This window comes from Mugil cephalus, chromosome 20 (assembly GCF_022458985.1).
Source record: "Mugil cephalus isolate CIBA_MC_2020 chromosome 20, CIBA_Mcephalus_1.1, whole genome shotgun sequence".
In the NCBI taxonomy this organism is placed as follows: Eukaryota; Metazoa; Chordata; class Actinopteri; order Mugiliformes; family Mugilidae; genus Mugil; species Mugil cephalus.
In genome coordinates, this window is record NC_061789.1 from 13,698,310 (window position 1) to 13,721,654 (window position 23,345).

A 23,345-nucleotide genomic window follows, 5' to 3' on the forward strand; every position below is an offset into this window, starting at 1 on the left:
CAGCTTAATTTCTTGAGACCGAATACACGATATCCACAATGTGCATTTATTTTTTAGCTTTTGATTTTTTTGAGTTATTCGATGCGTGAGGTCTTCGTTTAAACAGACAGGACACAATATAGACAAACGTAAGGAGAGGTCGTTTTTTGTTTTATTTTTCTGCGGGCGTTACGTTTGTTTGGGTGGGGCGGCGAGAGGCAGGGATCTATCTTGCCGTTGACACAGCTTTGGTAGGCGGCGTCGAACGTCAGCTCTAATAGTCGAGCGGTATCATCCTGGATGCGAGGATTTATCGTTCAATAGTTACATTTGCGCTCATTATTCTCAATTAGTAAGTAAACGATTTAAAACACCTCTCTGAAAACTTGATATAGTCAATTTTTGCTCGTCCGTTATCTTTTAGTGAGTAGGTTTTATCGTAAGTTTGTCAGTAAACATGAACTGAAACTCGTATAGAAGCTAGCCTCACGTTAAATGTATAACTGAGCAGAACACACTAGCTGATGTAACTCATAAATATTAATAAGATAACCCTAATTCCTCGTTTATTGAGAGCTAAGAATTAAATCCGCTTCGTTATCTGTCGATAACGTAGTGACGAACCAAAACAACTGTGAGCAAGTAGCTGTTAGCTAAGATGCAACTTTACATGTAACTTACCTGTAGTTGGACCATATCCTGTATTTGCAGCATGTTATTTTTATGTCATCGCTAGTTCTGCCTAAGTCTTTTTTAATTTTTCACAAATATCATGCATAATTTGCCATTGGGCTTTCGTTGAATCTGTTTGGCTTTGGGTATTTGATGACGTTTCAGTTGACCTGCCATGTAATCCCCTCAGAGAAAGAGCTGTGGGCAGCAGCACATTTGATGGCTGTGCAGGATTGTGTGGTTATTGTTGTCAGACAACTTGCTCTGGGGGCCCGTGACTTTGATTGTACACTGTGCCGGGGATATAATTCTAACCAGTGTTTGGAAACTTCTGCATTCATATCTGAAAACACTTACTTTCAGCCAAAGGGCAACGTGCTAAAGAGCTGTCTGATCTTCACAGCGTGACCGCTCTCTGGTGTCGTTTGAATACAGTCGCCTGGAATGGAAAACTCTACAGACGACTACAGAATCCAGTCATTTGACCTGGACACACAGATGCTACTGAAAACAGCATTAAAAGGTGCCGTATTTTACCACAGTTTAACAGGAATTACAGTAACATAATTCATTCAGATGTCTGTCAAAAACCTGTTGTTGGGTTTTACTGGGATGCCCCCATTCTCCAAGGTGAAACAAAGCACCTGACGTTCACGTCTCTAGGGTCTAGATCTGCTTTTGTTTTTTTTTTGATATGCCGTGACCTGGATGACCGGAAATATTCACAGACATTGTCTAAAGGCTTTTTCTTCTTCTAGATCCAAGTTCAGTGAACCTAGAGAAGGTGTCCGATATCATCATGGACCAGTCCTTAAAGGACACGTTGTTCAGCAAAGAGGCCGGACGCATTTGCTACACTATTGTGCAGGTTAGTCCTGACGGCGCTTTACTATTTGAGTGTTTAGTGAAGTGCACGGACCAAAACACTGGGCAATTCAAACGCAAAAAAAAAAAAAAGATTTGATTGAGTCTCTTTAACCAAATTCTTAATCCTGTTGCCTTATTAATGCCTTAAACGGGTAAGTTACACCGGAGCAGCAGGAGACTCATAAATCGGCTTACTCGCGCTGCTTCGTCTCCTGACGTCCCCGCTGCCAATCTCTATCTCAACCAAGCGTCACTCCTCCTCCTCCTCCTCCTCCTCCGCGCAGGCTGAGGCCAAGCAGAACAATGGAAACGTGTTCAGGAGGAACTTGCTGAACCGGCTCCAGCAGGAGTTCATGGGCCGCGAGGAGATGAGGGACCGCTCGCTGCAGGAGTGGGTGCGCTACGTCACGTTCATCTGCAACATCTTCGACAACCTCAAAGTAAGAGCGAGGGGCGGTTCATTCACGTCGTCGCGTTTTAGTCTTTGTGAACCTTGAGCAACTTTGTTAATTTACTCAAAGTTCGCACAGAGTATGTAGGAACGGTCACGGTCATGAAGTAGGAAGTTGATGTCTGTGTGAAAGGGGGGTCAGAGTCAACAATATTTCCCTGTTGAACATTTTCTAAAAGAATTCCCTCTTTTGTACGTATTAGGTGAACAACATGCCGATGGTGGCCCTGGTCCATCCTGTGTATGACTGTCTGATGAGGTTGGGCCAACCAGATGCTCTGTTGAATGAGGAAGAGGTGAGCAGGAGTTCTTCTTGATTTAATTCTTATTTGCTGAATAAACTACTAAATAGATTAGAATAAAATGGTTGACACACTGAGTGTACTACTCTTCTCATTAAGGGAGCTGTGTTGCCATTACAGTTGGATACAGGCTTGTAACCACAGATTGCTTACGTCTTTGTACGTTTGCAACATGTGCGACATGAATTCCAGGCTCTGTTTGGATTTCTTTGTACATTTTATTAGCTCTTTGTGAGTTGTCAGCTCTTAAAGCTGCCATCTGGGAGGAGACTGGAGTCTTTAGGCCAAGACCAGCAGACTCAAGGACAACTACATCCACCAGGCTGCCAGGAAACTCAACTGTCTTCATTCAAGTCCCTGCAGACACTAACTAAGGACTCTTAACTCTGGGTAGTGAGTTAGGTAGTGCAAAACACTGTATAAATTCACAACCCATCGGTGATTGATGGCATTCAGTTTCGTGGTACTCGGCTCACATCTAGATGGTGTGTGGATGGTATTACGGGGAGTATTTTGACAGTCGTCCAGTTTCCCTGAGCTGCGTCTCCTCCCTCCCCTGCAGGTGGACTGTCTGGTGCTGCAGCTGCATCGCATCGGGGAGCAGCTGGAGAAGATGAACGGCCAGCGGATGGACGAGCTGTTCTTCCTGCTCCGGGACGGCTTCCTGCTCCAGGAGGGCCTCTCGTCCATGTCCCGCCTGCTGCTGCTCGAGATCCTGGAGTTCAGGGCCGGAGGCTGGATGCTCAGCGGCACCGCCCACAAGTACTACTACAGCGAAATCGCAGACTAGGACGGTGACAGGAGGACTAAGGAGGACACCTCTCCTTAGTCACCGCCACTGATTCTACTTAAAACCAGCAGCAGACTCTTTCCAGGTTATCATTGGAGGGGTTTGAGAAGACGGCTGTTCGTAAAACCGCCAAAAAAGACTTTGCTGGATTGCTCTCTGCGTTTGATAATATGTCTGAGGCATGGCGTCGTGGATGTGGTACGTGCAATAGTTCAGTTAACGAGGTTTAGCCACATTCAGGTGCACTTTGTTCAAAAGAAGTTTGTTTTATAATTTGTATAGAGAAGCTTTTTTTTTTCTTCCAAGTTTTTAACCTTACATTCCTGATTTGAGGAAACATTTCAGTTTACCCAACCCAAAGGAGTTGGAAGAGACATTTTGGTCTTTGCTTTAATATTAACTGCTGTTTTATTCAGTTGGAAATTGGGTTAATATTTTAGTTGGTGTAGAATTGCATTGTTACAAATGTTTGAATTGCAGTTCTACTTTGTCCTCCTTTTACCATTTAGCAGAGCTGTGTCGTCATGGTCTTAATTCAGGGATTTTCTTTTTATCATTCCTGTTATTTTTATTTTATTTTGTTACAACTTAACAAATAGACCAAAAGTGTGATTGAACGTAATATTTGGACCATTTTCTACAGACAGGTATTACATTTTTTGCAGTATTTGTTTGTTAAAACAGAAGTGTGCCAACATGAACAACATCCAGCGCAGATAAATCCACAAAATCAAGTGAAGGCGTTGATTTGCAGTCAAGGTGCTAGAGGAGTCCCTCTCACTTTTCCTTTTCGCGAGTCTGTTTTAAGTGTGCACTTAGTAGTGAAATGTTTTCATATCAATTGAGGTTTCATCAGCACTAGTTACACCCTGTAGTTGAACCGTCGATGCTCAGTGGCAACTTTAAGGTCTTCAACTGGAGCTGTGCCTTGGATTCACTCCGATACAAATATACACTTAATGTCATGCTGTTAAAATACTACATCTGTCGGAAATGTTACACACTATAAACCCAGAAAATTTAAGTAAACCAATCTTAAACTGAAATTTCATGTCAAGGATGATTTTTTTTTAAAGGCTTACAGAAGCTACTGGAAAACTTGTTCACGGTGCGAGAAATGGATTAGATTCCTTCTTTCTGCTTCATGTATTTTATGACCAGGCAGATTAATGAACACATGCCAGATCATTAGGTACACGGGTGAAAATAAATGGAGTCCCTCAAGGAGACCTGACTGCAGTTTTTGCATCTGTATTTTATTAGTTTTATTACATTTCAACATTTTTACTCACTTTGTTTTTTTTTTTATGGTTGTTTCATATTAAATGGAAATCTTTTTGTTCTAATAAACGTTTGGAAGGTTCTTTATTCGGTTTGTGTTGAATGTGCATTAGTCACAAGTACATTTAAACACTGCAACGTGTCGTACATGATGAAAGTTTTTGAATACAAAAAGCGACGGCGACTTCGGTTTCCTTTAACACGCATTTCACTCCTCAGACAAACAGTCCTTCACCAAGAGCATTTTTCCATGTTGTTCAATATTTACAATAGAGCTTTGACTCTTTGCAACCGACGTAACGTCTGTCCCAAGATGTCGCTCCGCGGAAACATTTTCAAACTGTTTTTTTCCTGCTACCACCAGCGGTAGTGGGCATAGGCTCTGTTGGATTCGGCCATCTTGTGCAGCTCATGCTTCTTCTTGACAATGTTGCCCTCCTTGATGAAGGCCGCCTGCAGCTCCTGGGACAGTTTTTCATACATTTTCGTGCGCCTGTGTTTGTTTTCCCGGCACTCTGTGATTATCCACTTCATAACGAGATAGCGCCGTCGGTTGTCTGAAAGCGGGATGGGCACCTAGGATCCAAACCCACCAGGATATAACGAATCATCTACATGTTTACCACAAGACTGTTTCCAAAGAACAAACTTTAAAGACGACAGAAACATCTCATTCTAAAATTGTTACTGACGTCAAACGACGGTTTCATGCTGAAAACCGCTTTCCTGTAATCAACCAAATGTACCTCTCTACTGACCTGGTAATACTTTCCACCTTTCTGCACGCTGGCCAGCCCAACAACAGGCTTACAGTTCTCCAGAGCCTGGTGAAAAATGGTGTACGGGTTGCACTCGATCTCGTGTTTCTTCTCCTCAGGAGATTTGTGGTATTTCTCCACCTGCTTCCTCTTTATGTGCTCTAATGTCTACAAAAAGAGGTGAAGTTCAGTTTTATTATATCACGCCAAAAAACCAAGCAACTCTGGGAGTGACCAGTGTCTGCTGTTTTACCTGCGTCATGATCTCTCTGGCCAAAACCTTGTCTCCGTGTTTCATAATCATGTTGATGAATTTACTGAAAAGCAAAGAGGAGAACGATCGCGTCACATCCTCAACCGAACACGTGATTGTCTCCCGCCATGAGCTTTCGTTTGTCCTACCTTATGACTGGGTCGTTGAACACTGAGCTGGTCGCTCCGCCCGTAGCCGCCTTGATGGGTCTGAGCAGTTTGAGCTCACGCTGCTCCTTCTCCTCGGCGCTCAGCTCCGCCTCTGGTCGGCTGTAGGTCTCCTTGTTGAAGTCTGGCTCCAGATAGTAAGGGTTGTATCTGCTCCATCTCACCAGGAACACTCTGCAAACAAAGTACATGCGAGAGAGCAGAAAAACTATGAGAGAAGGTCACGTGTTGAGACTGGAAACAATTAATCCATGAGTAAAACGACAGAAAATGAAGCTGAGGCAGCAGGGATCATCAAGTGCCAACAGGTCTATAATATAAACACTGGAAAACTATTTTGACGCATTGCAAGTCACCAGATGTTTTCATGTATTTATTTATCGGTATTTTATTTTAGCTATTACAAAATAAATAAATAATGGTATTTAATTTTAACATTTATAAACCTATGAAAATAGAATTATACAAAAATATTCGTTAAATACAGCCGAAATTGACTTGTTTTCTTCTTTTACATGTTTAATGCTATAATACATGAAATAATTTAAATAGCCTCATGCATGAAAACAAAAACGACAAAGGATGACATTTTTAAACGTGTGATATCCATTTGTGAAACTTCATCTCGTAAATTATAAGACGATCTATTACAAAAAAAAAAAAAAAAAAATGTAACTGCCGTATCCTTGCCACAATCTTTAAGTCGTGATGGGTAACACACAGGCTCGCAATGTGGCCACCGAAGTTACATTAGTAAGTTGGCACCGTATAACAAGACAGCATCGTAATATTAAAATAGTAATACTGCCTGTTAACATTTGTGTCTTAAACATGATAGAATTACCTGGGTGTCCAAGGTTTTAATAATCCTGAGATGGAGGCAGCCATCTTGAAAATGTGAGCGTTGGTAAGGACCCCAGATTAGTATGTCCTACAGCTGCCTTCGAGAAAAAGAAATACATAAACAGCAGGGATACACTAGGTTCAAAATCGACCTCTCATTAGATACATTTTAATATCAATAAAAATTACGATTTAATATATTTTAAAAAATAAATAATGTTTCTTTTTGGTAAGGGGAAAATTCACGACCATTCATTTTGGACTCTCGCGGAGACGCCAGTGACATCACGCGATGTTTTCAGTGCTATGGCGTACCAGGAAGGGGAGTCGCTTGAATCTTGGCTTAGTGAGTGATTAATCTCATTTTATGAATGGCTTAGCTTGAATAATTGGCTAGACGCGTTTTATCGGATGACGAGATTGAAAATCCGTCAGTGCCGGAGCTGTCAGTGCGTTAATAGTTGCTTTCAGCTCTTTGACAGCTACTGGAGGTGTCATTCTAGGCAGTGTCTGCATCATTAGCAGGAGGGGTGGAGAGCAGTAATAAACAGTGTCTGGGGCTCATTTACAAGAGACAGCTCAGGAAGTGCAATGACTGATCAGAGGGATCAAGCTTCATGTATAGTTAACTCTCAGCGCAGCTCGCATGGCAGAAACAGATTTCGTGTGAATGATGAATGAACTGTAAACAATGAACAATACATCTGTTATTACCAAGAGGCAGAGTGACAACAATTACTGCACTGTCACTGGCACAATACCCAGGGGGAGACATAGTCACAGTGGGATGTGAGCAGTGGAAAGTCAACTTAAATACTTAAGTGCTTAAATAATGTTGTACTATTTATTATACCTATTTGACAGTAGATGTGACTGGCTTATTCACATTATATAATTAAGTGCATTGCTCTGCTAAAATTGCACTGGTGGCAATTTTTAAGCGAGTGTTTGGTTCAAATCTACACATTTCTGACGTACATCTTTGTATATGACTAGTTAGCAGTTAACCACAAAAAGGGGAACTATGTTTAATCTCCAGAGATCATTACATTCAGATTCAATTTCCATTTATATAATTGCATAAAGCAAAGAAACAGGAATTTGTCCCAAGGTATAAATACAAATTTGTATCATTTAATTTTATTTCCCTGATTGCAGGCAAGCATGCCCGCCCGTTAGTGTGTGAATGGGTGAAAGAGAAACATTGTACAACACTAAGCTAAACACGTTTACAGACTCAACAACAATATGCAACCGTAATAATGTTCAGTTTATATTGAAACTGGCGAAATTACATAATTTTGGAGGATGAATTTTGTGGTGCTGCAAATGTGTATTTATAATTATTTATTTAGCCTACCCCACTGACATAAATGCAGCTGTGGAAATAATAGAAACAAGTGTCCATATAACGTAATACAAGTCAATAGTACTACAAAGCTGCAAAAAGGGAAACACAGTTGAATCAACAGCTCTCTCACTTGGTTGAAACTAACGCTGAATATCATAATGACATATAATATCCGTCATCAAAGCTAAGATTTATTTCAGGGCTGTTATATTTCAATGCATTTATTTTCACTAGTGCACCTAATAAACTGGCAAGTGAGTGTAAAGGTGCACACCAGTCATCACATCGACAATACAAAATTTACTGTTTGGTTCTCTTTGGCGCCACCTATAGGAACGCGCAGTAAGTGCGTTTTTTAACCTCACTACCCACAGACGCGGGCCATGTTGCCTGGGTAACGTTGCCCTTTCTTTGTTTAGCCTTTGTTTAGCCAAAGGTACATTTACTTGCAACTGTAACAAAGAAGATAAAAAAATCAACCAATGTGGAGGGAGTTTATCAAGGGAGCCCATCGTTTTAGCTCTGCCTAACAGCTGGTGTCATTAAATGTGCACAGCTATTGTGCGGAAATGTTGCCACAGATTTGTAATACTATAAATGCCTATGTACCATTTAATAAATAAGTGGGTGATAGACTCACCTGTGTTGCCTCACTTGGTGGTTGAATGTGACTTATGAAAATATATGGGCACTTAAAGACTTTTACTTGTAATGATAAATGAGGAGGACTGTTACGTCGATAATGCACTTTTATTTAAGAGTTTAAGAGCCGTCCATTTCTGACAGACAAAGCCACCCATCCGGCAAACAGGCAAGAGGACTGGGAATACATCATCGGCTTCTGTGATCAGATCAACAAGGAACTGGAAGGGTACGTTCAATACCAAAACGTTTGTGAAGATTGTTAGTCATCCATTCATGGTATGTTTGGTAACAGGGAGTCTTTGTAACATTTTTGGGAAGCGTTTACTGATTCGTGGGGTCAGTGAGGTCAACAGTTGGGGTCATTAGTTCAATTGCTGACAACAGTACAGTCATTGACCATCATGTGGTCATCCAGATTTTTTTTGTTTTGCAGTCCTCAGATCGCAGTAACTCTACTCGTGCACAAAATCCACTCTCCTCAAGAATGGGAAGCGCTTCAGGCTCTGACCGTAAGAAACGATACAACGCAATGGCTAACGCGTGTCCTTTTTTTGTTGTTGTTGTTTTCTCATCTACTGAATGATCCGTTCACGGAAGCATCTTTTTTTCCAGGTGTTGGAGGCGTGTATGAAGAACTGCGGGAAACGGTTTCACAATGAAGTGGGGAAGTACAGATTTTTGAATGAGCTGATTAAAGTTGTCTCTCCAAAGGTCAGTTGTCTTCATCTTTGTTTTGACTTTACGCTGACTAGAAGCCTGCTGAATGATAGTCTACCGTCCTTATATCTCCAGTACATGGGTGACAGTGCGCCGGAGAAGGTGAAGAATAAGATCGTAGAGATGCTGTACAGCTGGACCGTTGCTTTTCCCAACGAAGCCAAGATCAACGAAGCCTACCAGACGCTGAGGAGACAGGGTGGGTAGAGATGTGGATCAATCAAATGGTGTAAAGGAAATATATCTGCCTTAAAGGAAGCTCCATCATTTGGTCTTCACTCTCTTCGCCAGGCCTCGTGACACATGACCCGGAGCTACCGCTGGACAGGACTCTGATTCCGTCTCCTCCAACACGACCTAAACACCCGGTGTTTGACAACGAGGACATGGGCAAGGTGAAAATAAAGCACGTGTGGTTAAGGGTTTTTTTTTTCTGTATTTGACTGGCTCGTTTTTTGTTTAATAATTTGCTCTAGGATAAAAACCAGGTTGTCAGTTTATTAGCGCGTTATGCGGATATTTACGTGCTCCTGTGTTTGTGTCTCTTTAGCTCCTTGCTGAGCTTCTCCGGAGCAAAAACCCAGAAGACCTTCAGGAAGCCAACAGACTGATCAAAAACATGGTGAAAGAGGTGAGGCGAGCTCTTTGAACGCCACCAGGTGTCGCATGCTGAACATTTGACGCCAACATTTGACCACCTCAAACTTGTCAGGACGAGGCCCGGGTGCAGAAGGTGTCGAAGCGGCTGAACACCCTGGAGGAGGTGAACATCAACGTCAAGCTTCTGACTGAGATGCTGTCCCACTACAATAAAGACAGCTCAACGGACTCAGACAAGGAGATCATTAAGGTCTGTGCACGCAAGCACGTGCAATTATCCCTAATCCACAGTCTTACAAAAGTGTAATAGTGGCGTCCTGTGTGCCTACTCTCAGGAGCTGTACGAGCGGTGTGACAAGCTCAGGCGCGCCGCTTTCAAAATGGCCACAGAGACGGAGGACAATGACACCAGTCTAGGTTTGCCATTGTGGCTTTGTTTATCTGAAGAATCCCAGATGATTCAGGGTGTAACCTTTAACCACTGACCCTACAGGTGACATCCTCCAGGCCAGCGACGACCTCTCCAGGGTCATCAACTCCTATAAGAAGATCGTTGAGGGGCAGCTGATCAATGGCGACAGCGAAGAACCTCAGTCCACGGCGGGTCACGGCGAGACCGGTGAGAGTTGATTCATTCATTCATTTTTTTGGTGTTTAACGTTAATTAAGCTGCTTCGGTCACTTTTCTGTTGTGTCTGTGTCGCTCCACAGAGACCACGGATACGCTGATCGACCTCGCCGGGCTTGACACGCCAAGCCCTCCTCAACCCGCCCCCCCTCCCTGCCTGACGTCGCACCCCATGTCCGCCAGCCCCCTGCCGTCCCCCATCCCCATCCCCGTCCTGCCTCCTCCGCCCAAACGCCTGCTGGGATCCCATGGCAGTCAGAGCAGCAGCCCGAGTCACCCCCCCCTCGACAAGGCCTCCACTGCACTGTCTCTCCTCGACGACGAGCTGCTGTCTCTCGGTATTCTAATATTTTCTTATTGGTCCCCTTAAATATGAGGCTAAATACAGCTGTCGGTTAGCTTAACTTAACAGATTTAACGCTCACTGAAAAACACAAGTGGTATACTGTTTGTTTAATCTGAATCCCTAACAGCTGCCTATCGCCCGGCAACTGCTGTAAACTCATAGTCCAGTATATACACCGATCATCTTACAACATTAAAACCACTGACAGGAGAAGTAAATAACACTGACCATCTGGTCACAGTTCAATATTGAAGCCTTAGTGAAGCCTTTAGCCCTTTGCTACTTCGACATATACCGCCCACCTCGACCAGACCAGACGACCCCACCCCTTTTATAAAAGGAAAAAAACATCCAATAGGGGGGCTGGAATAGAATCGGTAGAGCATCAGACTTTTAGACTTTTAGAGGGTTCAAGCCCCTGTTCAGGCGTCAGCGTTTCTTTAAACAACTTGCTTGAAGGATTGAGAAGGGTTCTGATTTTGATTAAACCAACAAGACAATTAGCAAACTGTAGATAAACTGCTAGGCAGCATTCACGCCAGCAGGGCTTGCCCTTTCCTTCTTGTTCCCAGTGATTTGACTCCGCATCTCCTGGTTGTACAACAATAAGTTGTAATTGCAATTTATACATTTACATTTTTTATACAAATGGTTATACCTTCTTTCAGGACTCAATGACCCCCCGTCCTCTCTGAGCAGCCAGTCTAAACCCAGGTTGGATGAAATCTCCAATCAGTGGACTTCCTTACAGGTACATCTAAGACAGTTTACCACAGTGTTACGATTACTGATTCATGAGACACAGTCAACAATCTCCTGTCTTCTGCAGGCACCAGCAACAGGTGTGGATTTGTTCGGTAGCCTGGCCTGTTCAGGTCCCGTCGTGCCCCCAGCTGAACCAGCTGCCACGTACAGTCTGCAGAACCTCCAGGACCTGGCTATGCTGGGGTTTTCTGATCAAAAGAGGTACTGTTTGTGTACTGTTCACGTACAATGTTGATTTTTTTCCCTCTTCTAATCATTCTTAGCATCTTTTAACAAAACTGATGTTGGTGCGCCAATGTGATCTTTTCTCAAACTACGGGTGTACTGTCTCATAGAGGTTCATAAATGTGATTTTTCAGTTTGTCCAGCCAGATGACAGCCAGAGGAAACACCTTTGGGATCCCCGCAGCAGCGCCTGTCTTCATGCCTGGGCATGGCTCTCCTTCCTCAACCTCTCTTCTCCAGGGCACCATGCCCGGCTCTCCTGCCCTGTCCCATGCCAAGGCCCAGAGCCTGGGCTCGGCCCCCGGGAGCCCGCTGTTCCGCTCTCTGTCCCCCTGCCACCCTCCCCTTCAAGGCAGCCCGGCCAGAGGAACAGACATCTCCCTGAGCAATGTGCACGTCCCTCTGGAGGCCATCAGACCGAGTAAGGCTATAATCAGGGGGAGGGAACGAAACTAGCCAACTGAATTCATTTTGTTATTTAATTAATCGCCCTAAAACGGTGGATAGGTAGTTCATGCCAACCTGTTCCTGACTTCTGTGCCATCTTCGTGTCCATCCACAGGTAAAGTTTTGCCTGTGACCGCCTACGATAAGGACGGCGTTCGCATGTTGCTCAACTTTGCATCAGACTGCCCCCCCGGCAGGCCTGACGTGTTGGTAATGGTGGTGTCCATGCTCAATACCGCACCCCTGCCTGTTCACAGTGTGGTCCTGCAAGCCGCTGTGCCCAAGGTAAAGACATCCTATCCTTGGTTCATACATACTGTACATTTTATGGTGACGTTTGCTTAGATATGATTTAGCACCTTGTTAGGTACGATAGAACTTTTCAAGACAAGACAATCTACTAAGGCTGAAACCGAATACTAGAATGTGGAAGAAAGTTGATTTAAGTGACTTTGAATGTGGTGTGGTTGTTGACGCTAGAGGGGTCGGTCTAAGTATTTCAGAACCTGCTGATCTACTGGGATTTTCCCACACAACCACCTCTGGGGTTGATAGAGAATGGTCTGAAAACACGGAAATACCCAGTGGTTGGCAGCAGTTTGGGTGAAAATGTCAGAGTCAGTTTCTCCTGATACGTTTGCCCAGTGGGGATTTTGGCATAAACAACATGAAAGCATGGATCCGTCCTGCGTTGTATTATAACAGTTCAGGCTGGTGGTGGTGCTGTAATGGTGTGTTGGATATTTTCTTGGTACACTTTGGGGCCTTTAGTACGAGTTGGATATCATTTAAATGCCATGCATACCCGAGTATTGTTGCTAGCCTTGTATATCCAGTTCCTTCGTGACCACAGTGTACCCATCTATGGATGGCAACTTCCGGCACAATGACACTCCATGTCACAAAGATAAAATCATCTGAAACTGGTTTCCAGAACATGGCAATGAGTTGTACTCCGATTGTTTCCACAGTCACCTCAAACCAATGGACTATCTTTGACATGTGCCAGTCAGGACATGCAAACCAAGCAATTTATTTGAAACCACTGTGAAAAACAAAAGAAAGGACCCCCCCCAGATAGCTGACTTGACAATCATAACCCCCCTTAAACCTATGGAGGCTCTATAACGCATTGACATACTCCAAAACCCAACCGAGGGGCCCCCTTTCCATTTATTTTGCGACATGGTGGGTGGCAGATGTGCATCTTTGCCTGCAACCTCTGGGAACCGAGGGTTACCATATTTTTTTAGGATGTGCTGGGACAGGATATTCACAAATCTGCAGCAATTGCTTGACTCTATCACGTCAACATGGACCAAACTCTCTCAGGAATGTTTCCAGCACCTTTGTGGATCTATGCCTCAAAGAATAAAAGCAGTTCTGAAGGCAAACTGGGTTGTACCCTAGCACTAGCAACGTGTACCTAATAAGGTGGCATAATTGTAACCCATTGACTCTTCCTTTGTGTTCCACCAGTCAATGAAGGTCAAGCTGCAGCCCCCGTCAGGAACAGAACTGGCCCCGTTTAACCCCATCCTACCCCCAGCCTCCATTACCCAGATCATGTTGCTGGCCAATCCCACCAAGGTAAGGCATCACAACGCAAACACACGAGCAAATTACAAACCTGCAACTGTACTAGCGGAGAAAAGCCAAGGAAAAATGCTGAGATGTTTGTGCGCCCTTGCAGGACAAGGTGCGTCTGCGCTACAAGCTAGCTTTCACGCTAGGAGACCGTCTGTGCAACGAGGTCGGGGAGGTCGACCAGTTTCCCCCACCAGAGACGTGGGGTCACCTATAGCGGCACGCGGGCCTGATACTGCTCAGCAAGGACAGGCCGGCTCATCCTCCATGATGGGGTGTGTGCGTTCATATCCATCCCAGAGAGAAGGCAGGGGAAGGTGGGGTAATTCAACAGCACCATTCAGCTTTACATTCCTCATGGTTGTTAATTTATTTTTTTTGATCATTGTTAATATTGGCAAACACTTTAATGTACACAGTCCTAGCACTTTTTTGGCAGACAGCTAACAGCGAAGACCTGCACCGGTTGGTACGATAGCCGCGGTGCTCACAGGTAGAGAGAAATATTTTCATGGATTTTCTCTAAAAATTAATCACAGCAGATTTACTCTAATAAATAATCAAGGCGTCGAAGCAATGCCTCAGACTGAAACACTGCATCTGAAAAGGAATGAATGCTGAAGTTCATGTTGTCAAAGAGCCAGCAGACGTGCTTATTATTCAGCCTGCGAGATGTATACTTGAACATATCCAGAGATGTGAAAATCTAGATTTCTACAGATGATGGAGAATTCAGTGACATATCATTAAACGTACAAACGTAGACTGATTTGTGCATTTTTGTTATTTTAGCCTCTTGCTCTCGCTTGAGTAAATTGTCTTTAAACTAGTTAATAAAGGCCTGTGCTACTTTAGTGGACCAACAGTATTGTGCTGTAAAGGCAACGAAATCCATGTAAAGTGGTTGTGTAGTTCAACACTGGTAATTTTTTTTATTTTTTAAGTACATTTTATGCCCAGATCGTCTGCATCTCAGTCATGCTTTAAGCACTGGAGTTCTGGTTTTGTTCTATATTTAAATGTTTATTCTTCTACCTGTGTCAGTGTTGAGGGTATTTCTGTCATATTTATTATTTTCTGTTCATAGAATTTTAATGCATCTCTCTGAACAAATTACAGTCCGTCACCAGGCAGATTGCTCTCCAGTTTGCAGCAGTGGTACTTTTACTGGTACTGTTGTATTTTCATAAATCCTTAATCCTCCCTTACACTGGATTCATAAAATACTCAGACGACTTACTTTTTGCACACGTTTGAGTTGAAGATTTGTTTTTAAAGCGTCTAATTCAGCCATTTTTGTCCCTTTACTTACACTTTCTGTTCTGTTTAACTCTGTGGTTTGGCTGAGAACCGTCCCTCTGCCACTATTCATAGTTTTGCCTCATAGTTCCCTCTCTGCACTTTTATCGTTTTCTTTTCCTCAAAGACCTCGCTGGGTTTTGGTGCATTTCTCCTTTCCTCAGCTCTGACCAGTCTTCCCATCCCTGCTGCTTTTGAAGCGCCCCCCATAACAAACCATAGGACGCTCTCAATGTTCTCAAAGTCCTTTAAAGGAAGTTTGACAAAGGAGGCCTCTGTCTAGCACCGTAAAAGTCAGGTTTATTAAGTTTACGAGGGGGACGCTTACGCGGTCGTCCTTCTGGCAGATTTTGTGCGAGCAAAGGTTTTTCTGACTCAGTGAAGAGCGACCTCTTGGCTTTCGACCATGTCCCTCACAAAGGACCTACTTACTTGTTACTTTCATTTCATAACATGAGCAAGAGTCCCAAAATTCTTCCTTTTTGCACTTATTAAAGCCTTTGATACAGTTGTATCTATGAAAGTATGTACTTTCTAAACTATGGCTAGATCCCCCACAGTTTACCACAAATGAACTACAATCAGGTTATTAAAGCAAACAGGACTGGTTGACCACAATCTGGAGCAGCAGCAAAGGATCTGGATCCTTTTTTTTTTTTTTTTTTTTTTTTTAAAATGAGAGATTCCAGAGATGATTTTAAACTGTGCATTAGTGGTTAGGGGAACAGACGACACACTAAAATGCTTTTGTTTTGTCAGTATGGGCAAGTATGTGATCAATGTGCAATAAAAAATCAACAGTAAACTTTGTGCAAAAAGCAGAGGGGCCTGAACATTGCCTCCTCTGCTCCTCCCAGCTCATCGTCATATTGGATGTACAGAGCCGTGTGTCTAATGTACATAGTATGTAATGTTACGTACCTGCCGTTTGTCGTACGACGAGTGACGTGAACATGTGACGTGTAGATTTTGGGAGAGTGTCGAGTCTGTACATAGCTGTATCATGTGCCATTTGTCTGCTGCATGACATGAATAAATAGATTTAAAAAAAAAAAAAATCTTTGTGGACGTTTGATATCGTGTTCCAAATAAAGGATGGCACAAAAGTCAGATTTCAGTCAATGTCATGAAAAGTGTTTTTATTATCAAACAGCACACGTTGATTTCTTTGATATTTATGTACAGTACAAAAATGCAAAAAGAAGAGCTTTCTTTTCAAGGTCCCACTTCATGTTTCTATAGTTCCCTCTTTGACTATGGCCATAGCCAGATTCCTGGCCAGAGCCAGTCTCAGGAGCTCCACTTTGGTCTGCTCTATGTCCTCCTCCTGAAATGACAAATACACTTAAATAAGAGGCGAAGCAGACTGTACGTCTTAAACACAGAAACTTTACAGGACCGGGTTTGGGGATTAGGGGTAAACTACTCTCTAGAATTTATCATAAAGGTAAAGTGAACATTAATAACCTGTAATATAGGTGTCTATTTAGCTGGCTTCTTAATATATAAACAGGAAAACGCTAAGAGCTGAACTGAAGTAGCTGTTGGAAAGGATTTTAGAGTTATTAGATCTGTTAGGAGTGGTTGAGGATATGCATACCTGCATGGGCCTGTCTGTGCCAGGAGCTGTGGTGCTCATCGAGGAGGTGAGCTCCCCTAAACAGAACATGAGCTCGTAGGTTTGCTCTGCAGAAAAGATCACCTGGAAAGAAGATATCGTCTGAATGAATATCGACGGAGCAAACATGACGAGCGGCGCAGGTTCCTGCTGTTAACGGGACTGACGTTGACCGTGAAGGTGATCACCATGACAACAGAGAGGCAAAGTCACGCCGTACTAGCCCAGAACAATGGGACCTTATTTTGGAGGAAATATGTATGGTAGTGAATGGAAGGAAAAAATCATTTTAAAAAAATGATTTATCTCCAATTGACTACCATGTTTAAGTTTCACTGATATCTACTCAATGAGGCGGGACTTCTGTAGATTAGGCCTTTTTTAACATGTTAATTGTTCACTCACTACATGTACAAGGCAAACAAGTACAAGGAACATCAACACAACTAAATTATTGTCATTCACATGGACAGATGACCAGTGGGATCTATTGGAGACAAGAAGACTAAAATAATGAGGTTTTATTGAGACTAGGAGCTGAAATCAGACATAAACACTAGAAATATCGCAGCATTTTAATCTGGATTTATGTCCGTATATTTATTAGAGTGAGGGTGTCTGATCTGGTCTAGGTGGATGGTACATGTCTAAATAACATCCATAAGATTTAACGTTGTGGCTGATACTGAGCCTGTTTTTTTTTGTTTTGTTTTTTTAAATCAGTGCAGTGAATGACTGATGTTGACCGACCTCCTTCTGCTCCAGCAGCGGCAGGGCGTCAGTCAGCAGAGTCATCCAGAAGCTTCGGGGAGCGATCTTGGCTGTCATGAGGGAGAGGAGCAGCTTGGCGGCCTCGCTGAAGCGCTTCTCTCCGTAGAGCTTGTGGAACTCACGGTACTTCCCTGGGAGGGAACAGAGAGCAATGTTTTCAGACAGGACGGAGACGTGACACGTCTGTTTCTGTGCGGCGCTCTGAACAAGGAAGGAAATCCGCCCCTCGGTGTGTCCCTCTCGACTGACGCGTGCACTGGACTTGTGAGGGTGATGCAGTGTGATGCAAAGTCAAATGTGGAGCAGCTGATGCTGCAGTGCGTGCTCCCTGTGCATACCAAGGAATGTGAGCCTGTCGCTGAGCAGCATCGCCGGGCCCAGGTTGTCAATCAAATCCAGATCAGAAAAGGTCCCGTTGGCGCAGTAATCCTGCAAGAACCTAACACACACCATTATGAAATATTTATTCTAGGAAGTTGCATAGCTGTGATTGAGCTAGATCTCTTAAACTACAGTGCTGGCACGTCTTCAGTTACCCACATGTAATCCCTCACACTGCTGTGATTTGCTCCTTGCAGATTAAAGTGAGTGCTTTAAGGAAACTCACCTCTCTGAAATGAGGGTGGCAAAGGCAGCATCTTTGGCCCTGATGCTCCAGGAGAGAGCCGAACCCAGCCTGTTGTTCCTTAGAGCGCGCATAGCCATGATTTTACAGATACTCCTCACTAGATAACGACAAGAAACGAAATGTTTTAAGACTCAGCTGTCCGCTGAAAACACACTATTTTAACTCCTTGCTTGTGCAACACAGAGAGACACAAAATGAGGGGGGAGGGGAATAACGCGTTACCTTGCTCTGACATTTGCCTCTGCTCACAGATCCTGAGCACCTTGAGGGCTTTGCGCTCCGTGTCTAAAGGAACGCGCTCAATCTGCAGCTCCAGGTAGACGCGGCCAAACTCTGGGCAGTGGTCGAAGTAGTCCACAGCCAACTGCCAAAGACTTCACACAAAATACACACCCAAAAAGAAAACAAACATTATATAAGGCAATGGCAGAATAGATCAGATCAGATCATGATGGTTTTCTTTATTTATTTTTTTTTACTCTTGAAATGGGCAGATACACGACACAGTGAAATTCCCATAGATGAACATACCTATGATGAGTGAAGAGACCAGACGCGTACTCCAGGAGCAGAAACTCTCTCAAGTTGGAGCCAAAGCTGAATAAACAGGAAACATGTGGTAAATGTTACATAAATGAATGTGTCATCTTGTCGTCTGGCCACAGATCCACCTCCGCCAACCCTCAAACTGCAGACGTCTGATCATAGAATACACTGATCAGCCATAACATTATGACAGGGTCATGACCTCTGATCAAGTGAAAAACACTGATGTGTAATGGAACTGCCAGTGACGCTTGGCATTTGATCTGTTCACTCTGATTACCACACTTTGTTGGCCACTACTGCTCTACAGAGCCTTTAAACTGATAGAGGAAGTGGTGCGTTTGTATTAAAAGTCATGTAGTAACTGAGGACTGGATGGAAATGAGATGTCGTACAAAAACATGACTAATCTTTCCCACTGAGTGACAAATAAAGGTTTTTACACTCTATTATATTTATCACATATGATACATCATATGATATGAGTTATGGCCAAGTTTGTGTTCTGAAGAATAATAATGTGCACAAGTACAAATACGGCCAAACACCATCCTTACTGTAGATTGTGAGACTGGAGGAGTTTGCAGTGATCCAACAGATCTGTCAAATGGGCCACAAACCACCAGTTGTTGAGAGCAATGCTGAGGAGACACAAGACACCATAGGGAAGAGTTAAAGATTATTGACCACACTATATGTGTGCGTGTCTGTCTAGATGCAAATCCTCTCGTCTTACCTGCAGTCTTTGATGACCTGATGAATGTCAAACTCAAAGGCAGCCAGCAGGATGCTATCCAGGGCTTCTGGGGCACTCCTCAAGTCCAGGAACATGGTCAGGCATGACTGTGGAGCACAATCACACAAACAGACAGTGACCACCAGTAATACACAAGCAGTAAGTGTGGATGGTGGTGGCTGAGTGGTGCAGAATATGGCGTACCTGTGCGTAGTAGTGTAACTCAGTGGGTTTGACTGTGGGATGACAGAAGAGGAGTCTAGTGACCAGGAAGTGGTACCAGGTGCTCAGCAGTTCTTTGCACTCCAGCAACGTGTCTTCGTCTCCCAGTAGGATCTAAAGTTAAACGAAATCACAGGTAGGAAAAGGCTTAAATATTATATTTATTGATAAAATTCAAGCCTAGGAACAGAAGCCCAACGTTTCCACTAACCTTGCAGATGAGCTCGAGGTGGTGGTTGCTGGCGAACGAGTTGTCCTGCAGGCAGCGGTCCACCTCCTCGTGCCAGTGCCTCCACTTCACATCAAACTCTGTCAGTGTCTGAGTTCCAGCAGGCTGAGGGAGTATGACACAGGTTGGTTTATGGTCTGATATTTTGTTAATACTGTAACAAGAAAGTCTGTGACCTGGATGAACATGAATATGTTTTTCCTGCATCATTTGAATGATATATATAAAGAAGATTTTCCAGTCAGGAACTTCAGTCAGGCAGGTTGGACAACATTCTTACAATCAAGTAACAGAGGCATGTCAAAGTGCAGCAACTGGCCACTGATTGTGTTCACTTGCAGAGACTTACGATTAATCTTTCTTATTTCAATTTCAGTTTACAGATCTACCACAGATCTACCATGTTTGCATTGGCAGGAAGATCTGTTGTATCAAACCTAGAGAGCTTTCATCGCAAAAGCCATTTCAACAAATTACAGAATTAGATGGAGATGATCTAAAATCAACTGAAAAGCAAAATGAGACAGATTCTGCAGCTGATGTCTGTGACTTTTAAACTTTTTTTTCATTTCCTGTGTTATGCACCACAGTAGTCTGACAGCGGAGAAATAAATAAGCCTCCAACAGAAAATAAATCGTCGAAAATAAAAAAAGATCTTACATTATAGAAAGGCATCTTGCTCAGCAAGGAGTCCATCAGTTTGTACATGTTCTTGGCTGCAGGCTGCCGGTTGGCCTGTTTCGTGAGCATCTGTCTGGCTTCTTCCAACTTTCCCTGCAGCACGTAACTCACCACCTGCACAGCACAGACATGACACATGTGATGACCAAGATCTAGCATTGTTCTCCAAATCCGACAAAATAAAAACTATGGGCAAATTCGGCCTTGATGAAGAGAAAACACCTTGCAACAATCAATAAATGAGAGAAGTGTGTATATGTGTTGGACCTACCACATCCCAGAAGTCCTTGTGCTCAGCAGGACTTTCACTTTGCAGCACCTCTCTGGCCTTCTCATACACGTCAGCCTTGTGTAACCTCACCCAGTCCAGGAGATGGAGTAACAGGGAGCCGGCTGAAAATACACACGCGTTGCACATTATTTCTTCCCCCTTCCTTCCCTTTGATAATCACGATGTGACAAAAGATATTCCATCAAAAAAAGAGGCACAATTAACCACAAAGTAAGATTCTAACCTGGAGCAGCGTCGATGAACAGAACTTCGCAGAGATTCCAGATCAGTTCAGTGGCCAAGAGAATGGACACCTGATAAAACAACAGAATAAGGTTAGTGTGGAAACAGAAGAGTCTAAAGTACATTTGACTCAACACGTCTTCTTCATTACAAACTCAGCAAGAACTGCCCATTAACTTAATGTCAGAATTTAATCCGCATGATAATGATTTTAGTCAATCTTTTACAGAAATAATGTTGTTGCATGTTGTAGCACAGATACACATAAAGTAGTGATACATGCCTGATTTCCATACCGCGTGGCTTCCTCAGCATCTTTGGTAGAAACTGTAGAAAAGACAAAAGAGGCAAATTATTCAGCCACAAGTAACACACTTTAATGAAGAATTATCCGAATTTTCTAAATTCTTACTTGCAGCTTGTTGGAGCTCTTCCATACAGGCTCTGATCACTGATCTATAGTTTTTACTGATGCTGACAAACCTAAGGTGCAAGGCAGAGATAAACTTAAGTTAAGTTTAAGATAAAAATCTCTTGTCATGCAGGTGTTTTGAATTTTTTAAATTACAAAGAGAGCGTCATGTAGCCTTACTGGGGTTTCTTGGTCTTGCTAGGAAGATCCTCCTTAATCGTCTGAAGTCCAACAAAGATGTGATGTGACTCATTGAAGAGTTTGCGTAAAATTGGAGAATATATGTCCTCGTCTTTCCTGACCTCGTGGATGAAGGAAGAACCTGACCTAGAGGTTCCTGAAAGAGAGGGCAGAAAATGTTAAGGGAAGACCACAAGCAACAGGCATAAGAGTGGAAAGACATACCGGTTACACACCTGATGCTTTGTGTTGGGTCTCATACACAAGAATGTCACCTGGACCCCAAGCAAATCCCATGTGCTTCCCATCACCGACTGCTGGGATGTTCTGTATTGAAAGAGGAGGGACACAATGAGTATTATTATTATTAGAAACCTCCTTGCAGAAATCTAAAGCCTGGAATGCAAACAAAAATGTTTAATCGACAGTCAAAGGAAAATTTAGCTGAAGTTCCCCATAACATCTTAAACCCCATATGCACTGAAGCATAGAATTACATTTCGACTAAATTCCCACTTTTATTATAACTGAATTATTGTTTTTTTATTATCATTATTTATAATTGTTGCTTTTATTTAAAAACTAACAGACTGTACTGCAATGTCACATTTTCGTTTTTATTCACGTAGGTAATTATTATTATTTTTGGCATCTTTATAATGAATTAAAAGTTGCAATGTTTATATGCATTTAAAGCCAGACGTATTACAGTGGATAGGTGATAGGTGGAGTAGTGACTGAGACGTTCATTCATTCAACTTTTACAGTGCAAATTTTAGAAAATGTCCCATATTTTCTCAACCCCAAACTGTCCGTAGTTTGAGTGGACTTCAACTTTAATTAACCACTGTTTGAGATAGACCATTTTCAATTCGCCTGCTAGTTTTGTGCTTATTATGCCATTAAGACTTGTTTGTATTATAATGTGTAATTATCCAACTTTGAAATAAAAAACCGTTGCGATATAGTTAGCTTGTTAGCAGTGACATTCAGTTGTAGTACAGAGAAAAAAACAGCTAAAACAACCACTTACAGTAATTGGTGGGTCAACGTCAACTTCCTCCATCAGGAAACAGTAATATGAATACAATATAACTTAAATTACGAACTATTTCGCTGTAACCATGCCGTTATCCAAAGCAGCGGTCAGGTGCCGCTTACGCGCCTCAGACTTTCGGTCGAAAGCCCCCGTGGCGCATGTGCTGTGACGTACCAGACTGCCCTTCTTTTTGCCTGTTTTTCCATCGTCGGCGCTTCTCGCTGAAAACGCCTTTGTCGCGATATTCAAATATAAAAAACACACAAATAATGAACTCTTAAACTTTAGAGAAGCGTTTTCTCCCATGGGACAGGAGTAGCACAAAACTACCGAACTGTTTGTGTTTGTTATCCACGTAAACGTCTATCGTGCAAATATTTTATCAGAGTCTGCAAAGAAATAGTGCTGTATACCGACATGACTTAAACGAGATTTTTTTGCGTACGTAAAAGTAATCATTCAGTTTTCTAGCATACATCTTCATCATTAGACAGAAAAACAAGATGGCCGCTGGGATTTAAATGGTTAAAATAAAAAGAGGAGCAAAAGGTGGAGATGTCGCCCTCCTCGTATGATTATTGTACTCTGTAATGATGTCGACTGATCCATGCAACATTGATATGACGTTAGCAGAGTAATAGGGTGCACATAGAAGGACAGTTGTCCCTTTAATCCGAAAAACAAAAGGCAAAATATCGCTGTGCGCGTGCATGTGAAACTGCCTGTCTCGTTAACGCGCATTGGGACTCTCCCGCCCATGTCCAGACTGCGCTTTCACCCTCGTGACTACTTTTA

General features: G+C 42.9%; 4 protein-coding genes across 6 annotated transcripts; 2 read left to right on the forward strand and 2 right to left on the reverse strand.

Annotated features, from left to right (window-relative positions):
• Positions 1-168: 168 nt before the first annotated feature.
• On the forward strand, positions 169-4,429 carry mif4gdb (MIF4G domain containing b). 3 transcript variants are annotated; one of them, XM_047571805.1, is made up of 6 exons: positions 169-331; positions 1,055-1,174; positions 1,410-1,519; positions 1,803-1,958; positions 2,173-2,265; positions 2,834-4,429. In XM_047571805.1, exons 2-6 carry the CDS (start codon positions 1,096-1,098, stop codon positions 3,059-3,061), a joined length of 666 nt encoding a protein of 221 aa, XP_047427761.1. In that variant the 5' UTR covers positions 169-331; positions 1,055-1,095; the 3' UTR covers positions 3,062-4,429. The 3 variants fall into 3 exon arrangements, with proteins under 3 accessions (XP_047427761.1, XP_047427762.1, XP_047427763.1); XM_047571806.1 differs by having other exon boundaries at positions 218-331; positions 1,015-1,174; XM_047571807.1 differs by having other exon boundaries at positions 219-331; positions 1,087-1,174.
• mrps7 (mitochondrial ribosomal protein S7) lies at positions 4,410-6,472 on the reverse strand. The gene is made up of 5 exons (XM_047571804.1): positions 6,365-6,472; positions 5,503-5,694; positions 5,354-5,417; positions 5,101-5,268; positions 4,410-4,918 (listed from the first exon to the last, which is right to left on the reverse strand). The coding sequence occupies exons 1-5, from the start codon at positions 6,406-6,408 to the stop codon at positions 4,697-4,699; spliced, it is 690 nt and encodes a 229-aa protein (XP_047427760.1). The 5' UTR covers positions 6,409-6,472; the 3' UTR covers positions 4,410-4,696.
• On the forward strand, positions 6,441-16,031 carry gga3b (golgi associated, gamma adaptin ear containing, ARF binding protein 3b). The gene is made up of 17 exons (XM_047571800.1): positions 6,441-6,709; positions 8,501-8,585; positions 8,793-8,868; positions 8,972-9,070; positions 9,152-9,275; positions 9,368-9,471; positions 9,627-9,707; positions 9,789-9,926; positions 10,012-10,093; positions 10,170-10,295; positions 10,388-10,642; positions 11,319-11,401; positions 11,480-11,616; positions 11,775-12,061; positions 12,203-12,372; positions 13,567-13,677; positions 13,781-16,031. The coding sequence occupies exons 1-17, from the start codon at positions 6,580-6,582 to the stop codon at positions 13,889-13,891; spliced, it is 2,199 nt and encodes a 732-aa protein (XP_047427756.1). The 5' UTR covers positions 6,441-6,579; the 3' UTR covers positions 13,892-16,031.
• A 66-nt stretch (positions 16,032-16,097) lies between these two features.
• On the reverse strand, positions 16,098-22,752 carry nup85 (nucleoporin 85). The gene is made up of 19 exons (XM_047571801.1): positions 22,545-22,752; positions 21,748-21,838; positions 21,512-21,668; positions 21,332-21,402; positions 21,203-21,246; positions 20,921-20,990; positions 20,677-20,798; positions 20,385-20,519; positions 19,706-19,828; positions 19,477-19,608; positions 19,273-19,379; positions 19,094-19,177; positions 18,522-18,587; positions 18,213-18,364; positions 17,970-18,087; positions 17,701-17,801; positions 17,342-17,493; positions 16,574-16,675; positions 16,098-16,300 (listed from the first exon to the last, which is right to left on the reverse strand). The coding sequence occupies exons 1-19, from the start codon at positions 22,575-22,577 to the stop codon at positions 16,202-16,204; spliced, it is 1,959 nt and encodes a 652-aa protein (XP_047427757.1). The 5' UTR covers positions 22,578-22,752; the 3' UTR covers positions 16,098-16,201.
• Positions 22,753-23,345: the final 593 nt, after the last annotated feature.

Excerpts from the sequence above, each read along its gene's own strand:
- mrps7 (XM_047571804.1), bottom strand. The coding sequence starts at position 6,408 with ATGGCTGCCTCCATCTCAGGATTATTAAAACCTTGGACACCCAG. Across the intron at positions 5,418-5,502 it reads TTCAACGACCCAGTCATAAG|TAAATTCATCAACATGATTA; the intron begins GTAGGACAAACG and ends TTTGCTTTTCAG. Across the intron at positions 4,919-5,100 it reads AAGGTGGAAAGTATTACCAG|GTGCCCATCCCGCTTTCAGA; the intron begins GTCAGTAGAGAG and ends TTTGGATCCTAG.
- mif4gdb (XM_047571805.1), top strand. The coding sequence starts at position 1,096 with ATGGAAAACTCTACAGACGACTACAGAATCCAGTCATTTGACCTGGAC. Across the intron at positions 1,520-1,802 it reads TTTGCTACACTATTGTGCAG|GCTGAGGCCAAGCAGAACAA; the intron begins GTTAGTCCTGAC and ends TCCTCCGCGCAG. Across the intron at positions 1,959-2,172 it reads ACATCTTCGACAACCTCAAA|GTGAACAACATGCCGATGGT; the intron begins GTAAGAGCGAGG and ends TGTACGTATTAG.
- nup85 (XM_047571801.1), bottom strand. The coding sequence starts at position 22,577 with ATGGAGGAAGTTGACGTTGACCCACCAATTACT. Across the intron at positions 20,799-20,920 it reads GTTCATCGACGCTGCTCCAG|CCGGCTCCCTGTTACTCCAT; the intron begins GTTAGAATCTTA and ends GTGTATTTTCAG. Across the intron at positions 16,676-17,341 it reads CGCTGCTGGAGCAGAAGGAG|GTGATCTTTTCTGCAGAGCA; the intron begins GTCGGTCAACAT and ends TCTTCTTTCCAG.
- gga3b (XM_047571800.1), top strand. The coding sequence starts at position 6,580 with ATGTTTCTTTTTGGTAAGGGGAAAATTCACGACCATTCATTTTGGACT. Across the intron at positions 8,869-8,971 it reads AAGCGCTTCAGGCTCTGACC|GTGTTGGAGGCGTGTATGAA; the intron begins GTAAGAAACGAT and ends CTTTTTTTCCAG. Across the intron at positions 9,927-10,011 it reads CAGACAAGGAGATCATTAAG|GAGCTGTACGAGCGGTGTGA; the intron begins GTCTGTGCACGC and ends GCCTACTCTCAG.